Below are 20156 nucleotides of genomic sequence, written 5' to 3'. Positions count from 1 at the left end.
TTTTGTGGGTGATCAGTTTAGAAAGTATAGCTAACAAAAGATATTTTTTACCATAATCTTTTTATTATAAAATTACTATGAAAAATTAAAAAATCCATGTATGCACTGAGAAGTCACCATCTGAACAAAGTTAATTAGTAAACTGGGAGACCAGAGATAAATGCTGCCTAAGAAACAAATTGTGATAAAGTATGTTAAAGTATTGATAGGCTCCTAAGTCAAATTTTAGGGTTCGTACCATGGTTCCCTCACTTTCTAGCAGTATTTACCTTAGTGACCCTGTTTCCTTATCTGAAAGAAGGGGAAAAGAGGCAAGGAGGAATGCCATGATTCTTCTATCTTTAAAGGAAAGAAACTTATACATCTCTTTACAGTTTTAAATTCCTTGCCACTATGTTCATCTTCTTCAAATTCTATTTTTTGCTTAGAAATAGATTTTTAGTGAAAACTTTTATTTTACTATGTCAGAGTTATTTAAGACATCTTCAGATATATTTAAAGCTATCCCCATGAAGAATACAGAAAATAAGAATAAAACTATAGGATATGAAATTAATATCAGACATGTCAACTATTTCACCAGTCTCACAAGACACAGAAATTTAGCTAGGGCTAAGATTTAACCTGTGAGGATGAGCCACCAGTTGTATTTCCCTGACACTCAGTTCTGTCTTCCAAACAAAACCAGCTATAGGACATAGAGCTAGCTCGGGGGAAAAGGAAAAAGGAGATTTGGGGCAAAACTAAGATACCTTAGTAAGGTCTTCTTTTAACTTGTTATATTGTTCCACATCAAAATGCTGTTGCTTTGATCTCTTGTGGAAGAACTGAAGAATCTGCCTCCTCTTAGCTGCTGAGTAACTATAATCCTTTAGGGGAAAAAAGAAAAGCATGTAAATTTTGAGTGAACATAATCCCTCTGCAGGAAAAATACTTGCTTTAGCAACATCAAAGCAAAAACAGGCAGATGAATTAATAAAGTATTTGCAGTGGCCATCAGAGCAAGCATAAGCCAACATAAGTTAAATAGTCTCATTTGAGATTTGTTGCTCCTTTCAAAAGCAAGGAGGCTGGGAAGATAAATTATACACATTGGGGAAAAGGGGGGGAAAGGAAAAGGGAGATTTGGGGCAAAACAACCATGAGAAAAGGCTTAAGTTATGGGGTGTTTTGCAATACAGTTTTAGTTTTCTTTATAAATGAAGGCATGTAGAACATAAATTTGACTTTTATCCTAATGGAGGAATTTGTGGATTATATTAATTATTTCCTTATAGAGGCTACATATAATTCCTCTGTGTTGTATGTTAAGTCTCCATCCAGCTTTGTGAAAATAATAAAAAATTTACCAGCTTATAAAAACCCAGATGGTGGTAACTCAGTAAATTAAAAGGCTTTATTGCTCATTGCATGCCTTGGTTAAAGAATTCTTTGCAAAGATGTTTTAAATTACCATTTTCTAACAAATGACTCACCTGTCGAGTGACTAAAAAGTAGGCAAAAAAGGCCATGGAATTTGCGAATGTGATGAAGTATGTGACAGGTTCCATGATATCCCAGGAGTACACCCACCAAGTGAACCAGGCCAGTGCCCCACCCTGAACGGACAGCAGTGCTAATCCAGCCCACAGGAGTCCGCTAGTTTTGATTTCTGAGCGAGCTTCGATTCTAGCTTTCACCTGAGGGGGAATGAAAAACTGTAAATTCAATTTACAAGGACATTAACTTCAAGGGGAAAAAAGCAAGAAGAAAAGGAACATATGAACAGGTGTGCATTACTTCGAAGAGGTCTGATATATGTCAATAACAATTTATAAAACAGATATTAATGAGTAATTACTTGTTTCCAAATCATCTCAATAATAAATCTTTTTAAAATTATAAAGATACCAACTGCCTATGGGGGGGGGGCGAAGTAAGTAGTATAAAAAGGTATACAATGAGGCTGGGCTTGCTGGCTCCCACCTGTATTCCTAGCACTCTGGGAGGCTGAGGCAGGAGGATCGCTTGAACTCAGGAGTTTGAGACCAGCCTGAGCAAGAATGAGACCCCTGTCTCTACTAAAAACAGCAAATGAACCAGAAATTGTGACAGTTGCCTATAGTCCCAGCTACTCAGGAGGATGAGGCCAAGAGGATTGTTTGACCCCAGGAGTTTGGGGTTGCTGTGAGCTATGACACCCACAACACTCTAGCATGGGGCAACATTGAGACTCTGTCTCAATAAAAAAAAAAAGGTATACAATGAAAATGTCAGAAGTCACCCTCTGAAATCTAACTAAAATTAGAGGCCTGTTTTTTTGAGCTAACAATTCCACTTCTAGGAATTCATCCTACAAGTTCACTTCCACATACGATTCATTACAGATTAATTCTTAATAGCAAAAGACCAAAATAATCCATCAAGATATTATAGATATCCTGCCCCTCAAGAAATTATGTAACTGCAATGAGGAAGCTCTCTGTAGCCATATAGAGAGGTTTCCATGATACACTATTAGTGAAAAAAGATAAGAACAGTACATGCTAGCTCGGTACCTGTGGGTCAAGTGGCTAAGGTACCAGCCACATACACCTAAGGTGGCGGGTTTGAATCCAGCCTGGGCCCGCCAAACAACAATGATGGCTGCAACCAAAAAAAGAGCCAGGTGTTGTGGCGGGCGCCTGTGGTCCCAGCTACTTGGGAGGCGGAGGCAGGAGACTCGCTTGAGCCCAGGAGTTGGAGGTTGCTGTGAGCTGTAATGCCACGGCACTCTACCCAGGGGGACAGCTTGAGGCTCTGTCTCAAAAAAAAGAAAAAAAAAAGAACAGTACATGCATAATAGTGTGCTTCCTTTTCTAAGAAAGTGAACAAAATATATGTACAAAATACAGAATATATTTGTATCTGTACACAGATAAAGAAAGTCTGAAATGATTTATAGGTATGGGAGATATAGTAACTTGGAGGAAAGGTTGGCAGGAAAACTTTTTAGATTTTAAAATTTGAATCCAAGTAAATATGTGGAAATTTTTTGAAGTATAGAAAAAATTAAAATGGTAAACAAACTAAAAACAAAACCAAAAAGTCCCTCTGTCATCCTCCAAATACCCTCAGAGGTAATCACTATTAAAACTTTCTGTTCATTTTCAAAGATACACATAAACCTTCTGTCACTAATGGAATTATCGGATTAAAGAATGGATTTCTTCCCTTAAAACAAACAGATTCACCCAGCCCCACTCAAGTTATTTTTTATACCATTGCTTAACTTTAGGTGTTAAAAAGCCACTACCAACCATTCTGTTAAACACAGCAGGGTCCCTGGACATATTCTCTAGAAAAGAAACTGAGATAGAACTCCAGGTGTTGAATCCCATCTAGTTCTAAAGTTACTTACAGACACATTATAACTGATTCATGGAGAAGATGTATAACACAGAATTTAAGATGGCAGCTCTGGAGTCAGACCATCTGAGTTCAAGTTCAGGGTATCGACCATATATTAACTATCGATTTTTGTTGTTCAGTTTACTTATATAAAAAAATGAGACAATAATTGTACTGAACTCATAGATTACATAGATTTTTTTTTTGAGGATTAAAGGAGGAAATAAACATATAAAACATTCAGAAAAATGTTCATGTGAGGAGAACTCAATAAATACTAGTTATTATTTTCAAACAGACTCAACTATGATGCTTCCTAACCTGTTCAAGGGGCTGCAACTGTCCCTTCAGGTGATCAATTTTCTTCAGTAAATCATGCTCTCTCTTTTTCTGAGACTCTTCTAAATGCAAGACTGTAAACAGACTATGAACCAAGGATTTCACATTTTCCATTTCAACAGCATGTTCATTAGTCGAGTTTTCTGAGAAAAGACACAAACGAAACATAAGGTGGTCACACATTGCTTTTACAGGGAAGGATGTAAATTCAGGGAAGCAAATCTGGGTTCCCCAAGACTGGCCACCGTGCACTCCCGACCCATAGGGAAGCATTTGGAATTGGCCTTCGTTCCTATTTCAGGTAACTCCATTAGGTTTGCTCACATAAAGACAATCTGTAATGTTGGCTTACCAGGTAGCAGGTTTAAAATTCATTATTTTTTTGTTTTGTTTTTCTTCTTCTATAATGTGACTTTTACTGTTTCTTTGACAATATGCATAGAGAAAAAAGAGGACTATCCATCTACCAGAATGCAGGTGAAAGCCTGACCTTAGCTTGTAACACATTAGTTTATGGATTCCCTTTTATATGTTCAACCTAAGATCCCTCTCCTTACTCCCATTTTTTTTTCCAAAAATTATTTTAGAATCCACAGAGGAAGGAAACTGGTACAAAACAACTGTATAACATACAATTGAAAAGCAGTTCAAATGTATGTTCTTTCCAACAAGGAAAGTCATAATAAACAACAAAAGGGTAAATTTAAAAAGCAGTTTATTCACACATTTGTTTTAGAAAAAAAAAAGTAGGTGGAGGTTATGTAGGTGATCAGAATATGCCACCAAAAATATGCCAATCTGGCATAAGGATTATTTAGCGCTGAAAACAACTGAGAAGAAGCAGATAAAAAAGCAGGATGCAAATTTACAAAGGCCTCCCCACCAGAAACAACAAAGGTTGATCACCAGCCCCCTGTCAGCCTGGAGATGACACCATAATACATAACAAACTTCACTTGCTTTTATCTACCATTAACTAGCTTATTGCCTTCCCACAAATTTAGAGATTAAAGGTCTTTTTCCCTTGTCTTGTCACTTCTCCAGAAATGTATTGTTCTGGGTTGAAGATGCTCCATCAGCCAGAGTTCTAGGTCATCTCTTTGAGAATTACTCCTTCCCTGGATATCTTCCATGATATAAAATATAGACTGTTTGTTTTTCTCTTGTTAATCTGTCTTTTGTTACAGGGGTCCATCCCAGCTAAGAACTAAGGGTAGCGGGAAAATTATTTTTTCAATCTCTAGAGGAGTTAAAATTTCAAACTTTTCAACACAAGTTGTTTGATTATGGATTTCTCTCATCCTTCCTCCTCAGTGGGTTTGTAAATCCACATGAAAGTAAGCTGTTATGATAACCTTTCCGAGAGTTATAGCTGCTCACCATCGTCTTAAGAGAACCTTGGGGAGGAGGATGAGGTGAGAGGAAGAGAAGAATGAACCTTCCTACCAGACAGCAAGCAAACAGTCAAGGACAGAGATGCATGATCCCAGAGTATCAGCCTAGTGATTTTCCAGTTCGTGCCAGTAGTCCTGAAGTTATTTTTATTACATTCTCATCCCATTCGTTAAGACTCTGTTGTGTCTTTAAGGCTAAGGCTGCTATGGAGGGGTGAAAAACTACGGCTTTGGCTTTTTAGATCTGTAGAATTTCAGTCAGAGTTCTTTTGTGACCATGAAAAATGTATTGAAATTTAAAAGATCTATATACAGAAAAAAGGCATACATGGGGAACCACCCAAGATACTAAAGCAGTAAGGATAAATTTATTAATAACTATTGCAGGTGGTTAGGGACCTGGCCATATGCACCAGGGCTGGTGGGTTCAAGGTTCAAACTTGGCCCAGGTCTGCTAAACAAACAAACAAAAAATAGCCAGGCATTGTGGTGGGCACCTGTAGTCCCAGCTACTAGGGAGGCTGAGGCAAGAGGATCGCTTGAGCTCAAGAGTTTGAGGTTGCTATGAGCTATGAAGCCACAGCACTCTACAGAGGGTGACAAAGTGAGATTCCATCTCAATAAAAAAACAAACCAAAAAAAAAATTATTGCATAGGGAAGAGGTGCAATAGTTTGTGCAGAGGTGACTGGGTGTTTTAAAGGGAAAATGAGGGAAGAGGGAGGGAGAACAGAACTTAAACAGAGTTGGGGAAATGAAAAATTTACAAAAAATGGGAAGCAATTGGTTAATGTGATCCAGCCACCTGGGTTTGTGGCCTTTATCTAGAGGAGGAATATCCTATGACACGATGCAGAAACATAAGTCAAAGCAGGGTACCCATTGACTGAGAGTGAGAGTTAAGTCCTCTTCCATTTTCCAAAAAGAGACTTTCAAGTCCTTGAGAAGTCTGGATGATAGAAGATTTACACCTCAAAGGGTTGAGAAAGTCTATATCAATAACGGCATGCTTTCTAAAGTAACTGCTTATCTTAGTCTGTTTTGTGCTGCCGGAACAAAACACCACAGACTGAGTATTTCTGAGAATAGCAATTTATTTCCTATAGTTCTTGAGGTGGGAAGTCCAAGATCAAGGAGCTGGCATATGGTGAGGGCCTTCTTACTATATCATAATATGATGGGAGGCATCACACAGAGAAGAGAGAGATAGAAAAGACCACACCTGTCTTTTTGTAAGGAACCCACTCCCACAACAATAAACACACTCCTACAATATGGCATTAATCCATTCATGAGGTCTTCATGACCTAAACATCTCTAAGAAGTCCCACCTTCCAGTAGCTCTGCATTGGGCATCAAGTTTCCAAAATATGAGCATTCTGTCCCTTGCCCCCAAAATTCATGTACATCTCACATGCAAAGTACATTCACTCCATCCCAGTAACCCCAAAAGTTCTAACTTGAATTTTTGAGTTGATGTTAGCACAAGCCCTCAGTCTCATCTAAATCTAAACCTCCTCTCCAGCTGTAAGCCTGTGAAATCAAACAAGTTATTTACTTCAATGGTGGGACAAAATATGATGGTGGGACAGGCATTAGGATAGATATTTCCATTGCTAAAAGGAGAAAAAATAGGCAAGAAAAAAGGATATCTGGTCCCAAATAGGTCCAAAACCCAACAGGGTAAACAAATCTTAAATCCTAACACTCAGAATACTATGTCTCCATGTGCCAACTTTTGGACAAACTGGGGCCTGGGTTGGGTCCTCAAGGAGCTCCACCCATTGAAATCTCATACCTGAAGCTCTCCCAGGCTGGAGGTATTACACACTGGTAGGTCCACAGTTCTGGGGTTGAAGACTTTTCAAAATCTTTACACTGTTTGACTTTTGACTGTAAATTCTACTTTTAAATCATTTCTCTCTTTTTATTTTACTGTATGAAGTTAAAAGAAGCCATGAAGCTTCTTCAGGTGTTGCCCCTTAGAGTATATCAACAGATGCACAAAAACCACTTGACAAAAATCTAAAACCCATTCACGATGAAGACTCACTAAACCTGGAGAAGATGGATGGGGACTTCCTCAACTTGTGAAAGACAAAATCAAGAGAGTGAGAAAAAAAGCCAAAGCCTAGGAGAAAAGATTTGCAAAAGACATAGCTGATAGAATAATGTTATCTAAAACACACCAAAACCATTAATACTCAAAAGAAAATGAACAACCTGATCTAACAATGGGCAAAAGATCTGAAAACACATCTCACCAGAGAAGACACAGATGGCAAATAACCATATGAGAAGATGCTCAATATCATATGTCATTAGAAAACTGCAAATTAATGGCCAAGCATAATAGCTCATGCCTATAATCGTAGCACCCTTGGAGCCTGAGGTAAGAGGACACCTTGAACTCAGAAGTTTGAGACCAACATGAGCAAAGGAGAGACCCTGTCTCTACTAAAAACAGAAAAAATGGGTGGAACCTGTGGCTCAGTGAGTAGGGTGCTGGCCCTGATGCAGGATAAGTGGTATCCCAGCCAGCTTGTGGAGCTGGGGAGCATGGACCGGCTGCCTCCACCTTGGCAGTGTTGGTGCAATAGCAGCAAGCAGCAGAACCAGCAGGCTGGAGGGTGGGCAGGGGGTCACCGTTTCCTAGGCCTGGGAATAAAAGGAATTGTAGCCATTCATCTGCAACCCAGACATGTTCCAGACATTTCCCAGACAGATGTCCCAGACCCACTAAATGTAACTACCTACTCTTGCTAAATGTAACTACCAAGGGCCAGACATGCCCCAAACACAATGTCCCAGACTTGTCCCAGACAAGCTAAATGTAACTACCTATCCCCACTAAATGTAACTATCAAGGGCCCCATGCCACTATATATACCCCTAGACAAAGAGCTGACAGACAGACAGACAGACAGGGAGAGAGAGCACTTTTCTCTCCTAACTCCAGTTTTCTCTCTCTGCCAGGAGCTCTGGCACTTCTGTATTCTTTTCTGTAAATAAATCCTGTCTTACCACTGATCTGTGGTCTGCGGATTCATTCTTCGAATCACCGAGACCAAGAACCTACTGAAGAGCAAAATTCCAGTATCAGCCCAATATACCAAGGGTGGCGGGTTCAAACCCAGCCCCAGCCAAACTTCAACAAAAAAATAGCCAGGTGTTGTGGCAGGCGCCTGTAGTCCCAGCTACTAGTGAGGCTGAGGCAAGAGAATTGTCTAAGCCCAAGAGCTGGAGATTGCTGTTAGCTGTGATGCTATGGCACTCTACCGATCAAGACAAAGTGAAACTCTGTCTCAAAATTAAATTAAATTAAAATTAGAAGAATAAAAATAGAAAAAATTAGCCTGGTGTATGGCAGCCACCTGTAGTCCCAGCTACTCAGGATCCTGAGGCAGAAGGATTGCTTGATCCTAAGAGTTTGAGGTTACTATGAGCTAGGCTGAGGCCATGACACTCTAGCCTGAGCAACAGAATGAGACTCTGTCTCAAATAAAAAGAAAAAAAAAAGGGTACAGTACCCATAGTACAGTGGTTACAGCATCGGCCATATACACCTAGGCTGGTGGGTTTGAATCCAGCCCAGGCCAACTAAACAATGACAACTGCAACAAAAAAATAGCCAGGCCTTGTGGTGGGTGCCTGTGTTCCCAGCTACTTAGGAGGCTGAGGCAAGAGAATCACTTGAGCTCAAGAGTTTGAAATTCCTGTGAGCTGTAGTGAGAGTGGCATAGTGAGACTCTGGCTCAAAAAAAAAAAAAAAAAAAAAAAAGTAAAAAGAAAGAAAATTGCCAAGTGGCAAGATGGCAGACCAGAAGGATCATTTGGCTGAGCTTTCCTATTACAACTGGGGAAAGAAAGAGAACCAAGTCACACCTGGTGCAGGGACCTTACCCAGAGTCATGGCTCAGGGTGCACAGCAAGGTGGTGATGTACTGGAGACAGCGTGTGATCTGGAGCAGTGGAGATCTGACACACTAGGCAAGTTTTGGGGGGCTGGCAGGAACAGGTGGCCCTTCATGGAGGTCCGAGGATGGGAGGGAGCCTTTTTGGTTCTCGGGGGAAGCTGCGCCTTAAGTGGATGGACTTAAAGAGTGGGCTGACTCAAACAGTATACAGCAACCAGATATGAGGGCTGCTTGGAGTGGATTTGTCAGCAGTTGGTGGGCAGATGAGACCACCATACTGGGAAGGAAGGTCTAGACAGCCAGGGGGCTGCCATTGGGGAAAGGCTGTGAGGGTGGGCCTCTTACTGGGGGCCTAAGGCACAGCCATCTTAGTTAAGCCTGCTGAGATTAGACGGCTACTCTTGGGATAGGCTCAGGGTCTCCAGTATCCCTGAGGAACTGTTGTTAGGGGCATTGTGAGAACTGCCTCTGAAGGATTCTAGAGAGCTTTAGGATCCCAATTAGGCAGGGTCTGAATGCTGAGGAAACAATCAAGCAATCACCACAGACAACTAAGTTGGGAAACAGGACCATGCCTGGGAACTAGAGAGAGATTGCCAGCTGTGTTTCCATCTCAAAAAAAAAAAAAAAAAAAAAAAAACAAGAAAAAAAAGCAGTGCCACCTGGTGTCCCGGCAGTATATTGCAACATACATACATACATACATAGTCATTCTTATTCAAGTTGGTCCCTTCTACTATACAAATATGTCTCTGTGTGTATACATATATTTTATATGTGTGTGTGTATAGATACACACACATACTTTTTTGTTGTATTTTTTTTTATCTCCTTACTTACCCCCCTTCTCCTTTGGCTGGAGCTTGGGGAGCTAGAGGCAGCACTGGTGTTAGACAGGGACTGCAGCACCGCTGTAGCTGCGAACATTCTTTGTTGTATTTTTTTTTCCTTCTCTTTGTTGCTAAGGTTGCTGCTATTTTTGGCTGTTAGAGGTTTTTTGTTTTGTTTTGATATGTTTCATTTTTTGCTAATGTGGTTGGTTTTATTCTTAACTTCCATTTTTACTTTCATCAAAAGCAAGGACTCCTGTATTTTCTGGTTATGGTATTTTAGCCTCATTTATTGATTTCTATTTCTTTTGTTTTTTTAAATCATAACTGTATACACTGCTGCATTTATGGGGTTCAGTGTACTGATTTGATACACAATGTGAAATGCTTACATTGAACTGATTAACACATCCATCACAATTATACTCTTTTCTTACTAGTTTTGAAATGTACCACTGCATTATGCACATTAGGTGAGGTCCCCCCAAATACCCTCACTCTTCCCACCTTGCCTCTCTCTCCTCTTCCCTTCTACTTTCTGGACTATAGTTATGTTTTACTATTTGTATGAATGTGTGATTATACTGATTTCATAAGTAGCACTGGATATACTGGATACTTTTTTTTCCATTCTTGAGATACTTTACTAAGAAGAGTATGTTCCTGCTCTGTCCAGGTAAACATTAAAGATGTGAAGTCTCCATTCTTTTTTATGGCTGCATAGTATTCCATGGTGTACACATAACCACAATTTGTTAATCCATTCATGGGTCAGTGGGCACTTGGGCTGTTTCCAGGACTTGGCGATTATGAATTGGGCCGCAATAAACATTCTGGTGCAAATGTCTTTGCTGTAAAGTAACTTTTCATTATCTGGGTATATACTTAGGAGAGGAATTACAGGATCAAACAGTAGGTCTACTTTTAGTTTCTTGAGTATTCTCCAAACTTCTTTCCAAAAAGGTTGTATTAGCTTGCATTCCCACCAGCAGTGAAGAAGTGTTTCCTCTCTCTGCATCCACGCCAACATCTGTAGTTTGGGGATTTTGTTATGTTGTCTAATCTTACTGGAGTTAGATTATATCTCAAAGTGGTTTTGATTTGCATTTCTCTGATGATTAAAGATGATGAGAATCTTGTCATGTGTTTGTAGGCCATGCTCCTGTCTTCATCAGAGAAGCTTCTGTTCAAGTCTCTTGCCCACACAGAAATGGAGTTATTTGTTCTTTATTTTTTATTTCTTGGAGAAAGAGGGAGGGAGAGGGAGAGACAGGGAACGCAGGGAGAGAGAGAGCTATTTGTTCTTTACTTAGTGATTATTTTGAGTTCTCTGTGGATTCCAGTTATCAGACCTTTGTCTGCAAAAATCTTTTCCCATCCTGAAGGTTGTCTGTTTGCTTTACTTACTGTGCTCTTGGCTGTGCAAAAGCTTTTTAGTTTGATCAAATCCCAGTCATGCATTTTTGGTGTTGCTTCAATTGCCGGGGGGGGGGTCCTCCTCATAAAATATTCTCTGATGCCAATTAATTCAAGTGTTTTCCCAACACTCTCTTTTAGTATTTCTATAGTTTCGTGTCTTAAATCTTTTATCCAATAAGAATCAATTTTTGTTAATGGTAAAAGGTAGGGGTCTAGTTTTAGTCTTCTACAGGTTGCCAGCCAGTTCACCCAGCACCATTTGTTAAAAAGGGAGTCTTTCCCCCAGCTGAATATCTTTGATTGGCTTTTCAAAGATCAAATGATGATAAGTAGTTGAGTTCATCTCTTGGTTCTTTATTCTGTTCCATGAATCTACCTCTCTGTTTTTGTGCCAGGACCATGCTCTTTTGATCACTATAGATTTTATAGTATAGCCTGAAGCCTGGTAACATGATACCTCCTGATTTGTTTTTATTTCTGAGTAATGTATTAGCTATTCAAGGTTTTTTCTGATTCCATATAAAATGAAGCACTATTTTTTCCAACTCCTTAAAGTATGACAATAGTGGTTTAACATGGATAGCATTAAATCTGTGGATTGTTTTGGGTAGTATGGACATTTTAACAATGTTGATTCTTCCAGGCCATGAGCATGGTATGTTTTTCCATTTGTTAATATCTTCAGCTATTTCTTTCCTCAGAGTTTCATAATTGTATTTATAGAGATCTTCCACGTCCTTTGTTAGGTAGATTATCAGATATTTCATCTTCTTTGGCACTGTTGTAAAATGAATAGAGTCCTTGACTATATTTTCAGCTTCACTACTATTGGCATATATAAAAGCTACTGATTTGTAAGTATTGATTTTGTATCCTGAGACTCTGCTGTATTCCTCGATCACTTCTTAGAGTTTTGTAGTTGAGTCCCTGGGATTTTCTAGGTATAGGATCATATCATCAGCAAAAAGTGAGAGTTTGGTCTCCTCTGACCCTATCTGAATACCCTTGATCCCCTTCTCTTGCCTGATTGTGATGGCTAGAACTTCCATTACTATGTTGAAGAGCAGTGGAGACAATGGGCATCCTTGCCTAGTTCCTGATCTGAGTGAAAATGTTTTCGATTTTACTCCATTCAATATGATATTGGCTGTGGATTTCCTGTAGATGGCCTCTATCAGTTAAAGAAATGTCCCTTCTATGCCTAATTTCTTAAGTGTTCTGATCATGAAAGGATGCTGGATCTTATCAAAACCTTTTTCTGCATCAACTGAGAAAATCACATGGTCTTTGTTTTTTATGTGATATATTATCTCTATAGATTTTCATATGTAATGCTGGAATAAATGCTGTAATGCTGGAATAAAACCAACTTGATCATGGTATATGATTTTTTTGATGTGTTGAATTCTGTTTGCTAAGATCTTATTGAATATTTTTGCATCAATATTCATTAATGATATTGGTCTATAATTTTCTTTCTTTGTTGGATCCTTTCCTGGTTTGGGTATCAGGGTGATATTTGCTTCATAGAATGTGTTGGGAAGTATTCCTTCTTTTTCTATGCTTTAGAAAAGGTTGTATAACATAGGTACTAGTTCCTCTTGAAAAATCTGATAGAATTCAAATATGAACTCATCTGGTCCAGACTTTTCTTTTTTGGGAGATTTCGTATTGTTGACGCTGTTTCAGTGATTGATATAGGTCTATTCAAGATTTCTAATTCTTTCTGGTTGAGTCTAGGAAGGTGTGTGCTTCCAGGTATTGATTCATTTCCTTCAGATTTTCATCTTTCTGGGAATAATGTTTTTTGTAGTAATCACTGAGGATTTTTTTAATATCTGAAATATCTGTTATTTCTCCTTTATCATTTCTGATAAATGATATTAGAGATATACTTTTCTGTTTCTGGCTAGACTGGTCAAGGTTTATCAATTTTATTAATCTTTTCAAAAAAACAAATTTTTGTTTCGTTGATCTTCTGAATGATTCTTTTGTTTTCAATTTCATTTAATTCTGCCCTAATTTTGGTTATTTCTTTTCTTCTGCTGGGTTTGGGGTTGGAATGTTCTTTCTTTTGCAATTGCTTGAGAAGATCCATTAAGTTGTTGGCTTCCTCTCTTTCTGTTTTCTTGATGAAGGCTTCTAATGCTATAAATATTCCTCTTAGGACTTCCTTTGCAGCATACCACAGGTTTTGATAACTTGTGTCTTCATTATCTTTTTGTCCAAAAATTTGGTGACTTCCTTCTTAATTTTGTCTTTGATCCACCTATCGTTCAGGCTAAGAGTATTTAGTTTCCATGACTTTGTTTGAATATGAATATTCCTGTTGCTCTTGAGTTCAACTTTTATTCCATGGTGGTCCAAGAAGATATAAGGAATAATTTCTGCTCTTTTAAATTTGCTGAGGTTAGACCTGTGTCCTCATTTTGGATGATGATCTATGGGCTAATGAGAAGAATGTGTATTCAGTTTTATTAGGGTGAAATGTTCTGTAGAGGTCTGTAAAGTCCATTTGTTCTAGGGTCAGGTTTAAGTCTAATATTTCTTTGTTTAGTTTCTTCTTGGAGGATCTATCCCAAACTGTCAAAGGGGTGTTAAAATCTCCAACTATTATAGTGCAGGTAGATATGAAGTTGTTCATCTCCATTAGGGTCTGCTTTATAACTTGAGGAGCATTCTGGCAGGGTGCATAAATGTTAATTATCAAGATCTCTTCATATTGGGTATTTCCCTTGACAAATATGTAGTGACCTTCCTTATCTTTCTTTATCTTTGTTGGTTTAAAGTCTCACCTTGTCACCCTTGGTAGAGTGCCATGGCGTCACAGCTCACATCAACCTCAAACTACTGGGCTCAAGCAATTCTCTTGGCTCAGCCTCCCAAGTAGCTAGGACTACAGGTGCCCACCCCAACACCTGGCTATTTTTTTTGTGACAAGGTTTTGCTCTGGCTCAGACTGGTCTCAAACCTGTGAGCTGGACTAGGCTCTAGAGAGCTCAAAATAATCAACATAAAAAGAGCCAACAATTCCTTATGTCACTGGGCAAGAAAGATAAAAATAACCTTCTCTTAAAAAGATAAATGAATAGCTAAAAAATATATGAAAAAATGCTCATGGTCCCTAATCATCAGAGAAATGCAAATCAAAATCACCCTGAGATATCACCTAACCTCAATAAGAATAGCCTATACCTTTTTTTTAGCCTACAATAGCCTAAAAAAAATCATTTTATCATAAGGACATATGCACTAGACTGTTTATTGTAGTGCAATTTATAATTGCCAAACTACAGCAACCTAAATGCTCACCAATCCAAGAATGGATTAACAAGCTGTGGTATATGTATACCTTGGAATACTATTAAGCCATTAAAAGAGACACATGTAATGCAATCTTCTTAGTAAAGCATCACAAGAATGGAGAAGCAAGAATAGTGTACTCAATTCTAATATGAAGACAATAGGTGATCTAATACATGGTGGGGGGTAGGGGAATGAGGGATCAAGGAGAGGGGAAGTGGGAGGGGGCTGGGGGGGTCACAGTGTATAATACATCTCTTAGGGGCATGACATACTTATAAGAGAGAATTTACCTAACTAATGTAATCAGTATAACCTAATTCTTTGTACCTTCAATGAATCCCAAACAATAAAAAATAAGAAAATTGCCCATTAAAACAACAATAGATAACATACCTACTATTACAACATCAAATATCCAAAACACTGACATCACTAATTGCTGGCAAGAATGTAGGGCAATAGTAATTCACATTCTTTGCTGATGGGAATGCAAAATGGTACAGCTACTCTGGAAGACAGCTTGGCAGTTTTTCACAAAACTAAATACTCTCACCATATGATATAGCAATCATGCTCCTTAGTATTTATCCTAATGAGTTGAAAATCACAGGAAAACCTGCACATGAATGTTTATGGCAGCTTTATTCATAATTGCCCAAACTTGGAAGCATCCCAGATGTCCTTCAGTAGGCGAATGAATAAATAAAATGTAGTACATGTAGACAATGAACTATTATTCAGCACTAAAAAGAAATGAGTGAAAAAGCCTTGAAAATGTGTAAAAGAGGCTCGGCGCCTGTGGCTCAAGTGGCTAAGGCACCAGCCATATACACCTAAGGTGGCGGGTTCGAATCCAGCCCAGGCCCACCAAATAACAATGACGGCTGCAACCAAAAAATAGCCAGGCGTTGTGGCGGGCGCCTGTGGTCCCAGCTACTTGGGAGGCGGAGGCAGGAGACTCGCTTGAACCCAGGAGTTAGAGGTTGCTGTGAGCTGTGATGCCACAGCACTCTACCCAGGGGGGACAGCTTGAGGCTCTGTCTCAAAAAAAGAAAAAGAAAATATGTAGGAGAACACTTTAGAATGTGTAGAATGTGTAGAATGTTTAGAATGTGTAGAATGCACATTACTAAGTGAATGACACTAACCTGAAATAGCTATACAATCAGCCCTCTGTATCTGTGCATTCCATATCTATGGACTTAACCAACCAGAGGTTGAAAATATTCAGGAAAAAAATTCAATAAAAAATTTCAGGCCCTGTGCAGTGGCTCATACCTGTAATTCTAGCACTCTGGGAGGCTGAGGTAGGTGGATTGCCTAAGCTCATGAGTTCAAGAGACCAGCCTGAGCAAGAGTGAAGTCCTGTCTCTAAAAAATAGCTGGGCACTGTATTCCATGTATTATTATTTCAAAGTATTACAGGGGTACAAATTAGAACCTTGCTTGAGTCAAGGTTCTAAGTGTATCCATCACCCACAGAGCATTCATCATACCTATTACATAGGTTTTTGCCCACTCCTTACTCCTCCATCCCCCCTACAATGATACCTTGGAATTGGAACTTAATCTATTCCCAAACCCCATTCAAGTTCCAAGACATTTTTCCCCCTTTAAAACGACAGAAACTGGATTAATCTGTTCTTGGGTCCTACCAACTTGAACTTTCAAAATGATTCTAACAGTAAATATACTGGATTTTAAAGTAAAATATTAACAAATAATAGTACTTAAATAAAAATGTAAATCAATAAAATTAAAAATATAAAAGCCTAAAAATACAAAGGCCTGTTCTGTCAAAATTGAGCACTTGGTTTGAAACATATCCCTCACTGTTCACAAAGTCCTTAAACTGCTTTACAAACTTTTCTGCTGCTTCCAGATTAGAACTGGCAGCCTCTCCAGGCATAACAACACTATGGATAACTGTCTTTTTCTTAAAGTTCTGGAACTACCCCCTCCTGGCTTTAGATTCCTTCTTCTGAGCACTAGTATCATGCATGCCCTTCACTAAATCATTGTGGATTTCTCACAATTATCGTCTCAGAAATCAAATCACCAGCCAGCTGTTTTCATTAATCCAAACTAAGAAGAGTTTTTCCTTCTCTTACATACTTTCAATCTCCTAGAGGTCGTCATTGTAACCCTTTTTGCCACATCAGCTGCTTTGTTAGCTTCTTAATTTTTAAAAATCATATAAATAGTCAATTTAGGCATCCCAAAACATAGAGGGGAGATCAGCTACATGTGTACCACTTTCATGCTTAGAGATAAGATCTTTTTAACTTCAATTATAGCTCTAACAGCTTTCCTCTCTTATTTTCCTCATTGCACTTTTTAGGACCCATGGTGAATACACTTAGTTGTTATTGTATAAAAAAAAACATAAAACAGGCATAAAGCATAAAATCAGCAGCAAAAATCACACAAGATGCTTTCACTACCAACTGAATGACAAAGCATATGGGAAGCCCAAGGGCTGGGGAAATGAACACACAAAAACAAAGGAACAACCTGCTGGGCATCTGGATTCCAAAGCAGCAGTCAGATTTTAGGCAAAATTTGCTCAAATTTTTTGTTTGAATTCTTAAATTGTTGGAGTTCTGTGGCATTCGGATTCCTGGGGCAATACTGTACTTGATTTCTTCTGAGTTTTTCCTCCCTCTGTGCACATGTGTGCTCATCTCCAAAAACACTTGTACACCCATAATATTTTAAAATTTTAAAAATACAATAAAAAATTAAAAATACAGCATAAAACCATTTATATAACATTTACATTGCATTATGTATTATAAATAATCTAGAAGTGATTTAAAGTATGGTGGATATCAGAGACTTGAGCATCCTTGGATTTTGGTATCCACAAGAGGTCCTGGAACAAATCCCCCACAGATACCAAAGGACAATTGTATACAGTATGATTCTAACTACATGGCATCCTGGAAATGGCAAAACTACAGAGTCCATAAAAAGATTAATGGTTGGGAAGAAGGAAAGGATGAATAGGTAGAGCATAAAGGATTTATAGAGCAAACAAACCGTCTGTATAATACACTAAGTTCACATTTAATGTCCTGGATAGGTTCTTGTAAACCACAACTGAAAGCAAAGTAACTTATGATGAACCCAATTTTACCACATGTTAATTGACATAAACAAGAGTTGAATTCCTACAGCACATTTCTGGTCACAAAAACACCACCAAACTTCTAAATAAAGACCCCAAATACTCCTAACATTAAACACTAAAAAATATGTGAGCTACACATTCATTTAAGAAATATTAATAAAAACAAGTAAGATAATTATTTCTCTAATTTTTGGTGAATCAGTGAATGACAGCAGTTGTGGGGGTGGGTTAAGTCAAGCAATAAACGTTTGCAAAGTAAAAACTGTAAGGATTACCTTTTTCCAACAGTTCAAAAACTAACAATAATAAATCTGGTAGGTTTGCTGAATGTTCTCCTACTGCATTGTTTGTCAGGCATTTTTATGATTATTGTGGACTTTACGAATTTTTATTTTATAATAATTTGTACTCATTCATTGATTCATCTTCCAACCTGCTTATTCAGTTCTGTGTTGTGGGTGACCAGTCTATCTGGCAGCCCAGAGCCCAGGGCAAGAACCAACCCAGACAGGATGCCATTCCATTGCAGGGTGCATTCACACCTGCATACACTCAGACGGGACAATGTAGACATGCCCATTCATCTCACGTGCACAGCTTTGGGATGAGGGAGGAAACTGGAGAAAACCTGCAGACACAGGAAGATCATACAAATTCCACAAAGATAGTGGCCTTGGCTGAGAATTGATTTTTTTTCTCATCAACATTAGAACATTGAAGGATGTCATTCAAGGACTGCTATAATGGTGGATACATGTCATTCTCCATTTGTCACAACCCACAGGATAATCCAACACAAACAGAGAACCCTAATGTGAACTATGAGCTTTCAATGATAATATCAATGTACAGTCATCAACTATAACATATATAACAGTCTGGTATGGAATACTGATAGCAGGGGAGGTAGCGGGCAGAATGTATATGGGAACTCTGTAGTTTCTGCTCAATTTTGCTATGAAGCTAAAACTGCCTTAAAAAGCAAAGGTTTTTTTTTTTTTTTTTTTAAGCATTAAGAGCTACACAATGATATATGCCCGAATTCATGATTTTCAGACTTACCTCTTAACCCAATAATGTCAGATTAAGTATTTAGAACCTAAAGTGAAGTCTTAAGAGTCTAAAAAGAGCATATGAGATTAAAACCCTGCTAGGCAACTTCTACTGATCACTTACACTCCTGGTAGAAAAGCTTAAACATCAGTTCTCCAAAGCCTTCTTGGTCATTTGATCAATTGATAAGAATTCTTAAGATAAACTTTGTTCCCTATAAACACCTCACAGCTAAAGGTAAAAAAGATAGTTGGGTAGCTGTGTTTCTTACCTTTCTTGGGGCACTGTACATCATACACTATTTTATTAATGACAAGTTTAAAATCATTCATTAGCAAAATATCCATCAAGGTTGAAGGTGGAATCTCACTGCCATCTGAAAGAAAAAAATATAATGCAAAAATATGTCTTTGTTTAAAACAGTAAGAACCATTTTTCAACTCAGAAAGTTACTAACTCGTCTTTGTAATACACTTACTTTTAGGGGGGCCCCCAACCCAAATACCATTCCCATCAAAAGGAATCTTCTTTGGTCATTTACACACATACACCCCCATTTCACTGAACCAAATGGAACAGTCAGGCACCCTTTCCCACTTTCTGTTAGCTGGGCTGGAATCCAGGCTAATGCCCCCAGTAAAAGTGTAACTGCATGACCATAACGTCATTCAAAGATTCAGGAGTGGTGAGAACCCTTCAGAGCAAAGCAGGACAATGTTTCAGGTGGGGTGAGAGTGTCAGCAACAAAGCCCATCTGGTGGCCCTTGGGCTAACCTGGTCTCTGCCCCTGTCCTCTCCCAGTTTCTGCCCTCTTCCAAGCTTGGCTTCTGTCACTTCCAATATGACAGCCTGTGGACACACTCCTCTGTTTAGCCAGAGTCCATTTCTGTTGCTCAAAGCCAAGGCCCATGGTACATGTAGGCATATATGTAGTAACATTTTAAGAAGCCTGTGTTTCTGTTACTTTTTTTTTTTTTTTTACAGTTTTTGGCTGGGGCTGGGTTTGAACGCGCCATCTCCGGTATATGGGGCCAGCGCCCTACTCCTTTGAGCCACAGGCACTGCCCTGTTACTTTTAATTACTAAAGGTGATTGACTTATGTACACCATGCTGCCACTACATAGGCTCATCTCCCTTTCTAGCTTGGGATAAATGAAAAGAGGCAAAAACTCAAGGAGGTGGGATGGCAGGAGTAGGAATGAACATAATTAAGACCAAGAAATAAATTTTCATTTGTATGGGTTATTTTGTGGGGAGGTAGAGAGAGGTAGAAGAGATTCTAGTAGTAATTTCAAATATAAAAATGTTTCAGAAGAAAATATCTTGGAAATTTAACTGTAATGTGATTTGCACAGCTTCTCATAAAGCCCTGTTTTTGTTATTTATATATATAAAT

At 38.6% G+C, this 20156-nt stretch overlaps 1 protein-coding gene across 1 annotated transcript in view; it reads right to left on the bottom strand.

Moving 5' to 3' along the window:
- MCUB (mitochondrial calcium uniporter dominant negative beta subunit) overlaps positions 1–20156 on the bottom strand; it is a 25921-nt gene that overhangs the window by 1150 nt on the left and 4615 nt on the right. The window contains exons 3-6 of the mRNA XM_012810349.1: positions 19031–19135; positions 3691–3851; positions 1476–1679; positions 753–869 (exon numbers count right to left, since the gene is read on the bottom strand). Coding sequence (XP_012665803.1) covers positions 753–869; positions 1476–1679; positions 3691–3851; positions 19031–19135 — 587 coding nt within the window. The remainder of the gene's footprint in view (positions 1–752; positions 870–1475; positions 1680–3690; positions 3852–19030; positions 19136–20156) is intronic.

Source organism: Otolemur garnettii, unplaced genomic scaffold (genome assembly GCF_000181295.1).
Source record: "Otolemur garnettii isolate 467f Iridium unplaced genomic scaffold, OtoGar3 scaffold00129, whole genome shotgun sequence".
In the NCBI taxonomy this organism is placed as follows: domain Eukaryota; kingdom Metazoa; phylum Chordata; class Mammalia; order Primates; family Galagidae; genus Otolemur; species Otolemur garnettii.
The sequence above is the reverse complement of the archived record's forward strand: the minus strand, read 5'-3'. Positions and strand labels throughout refer to the sequence as shown.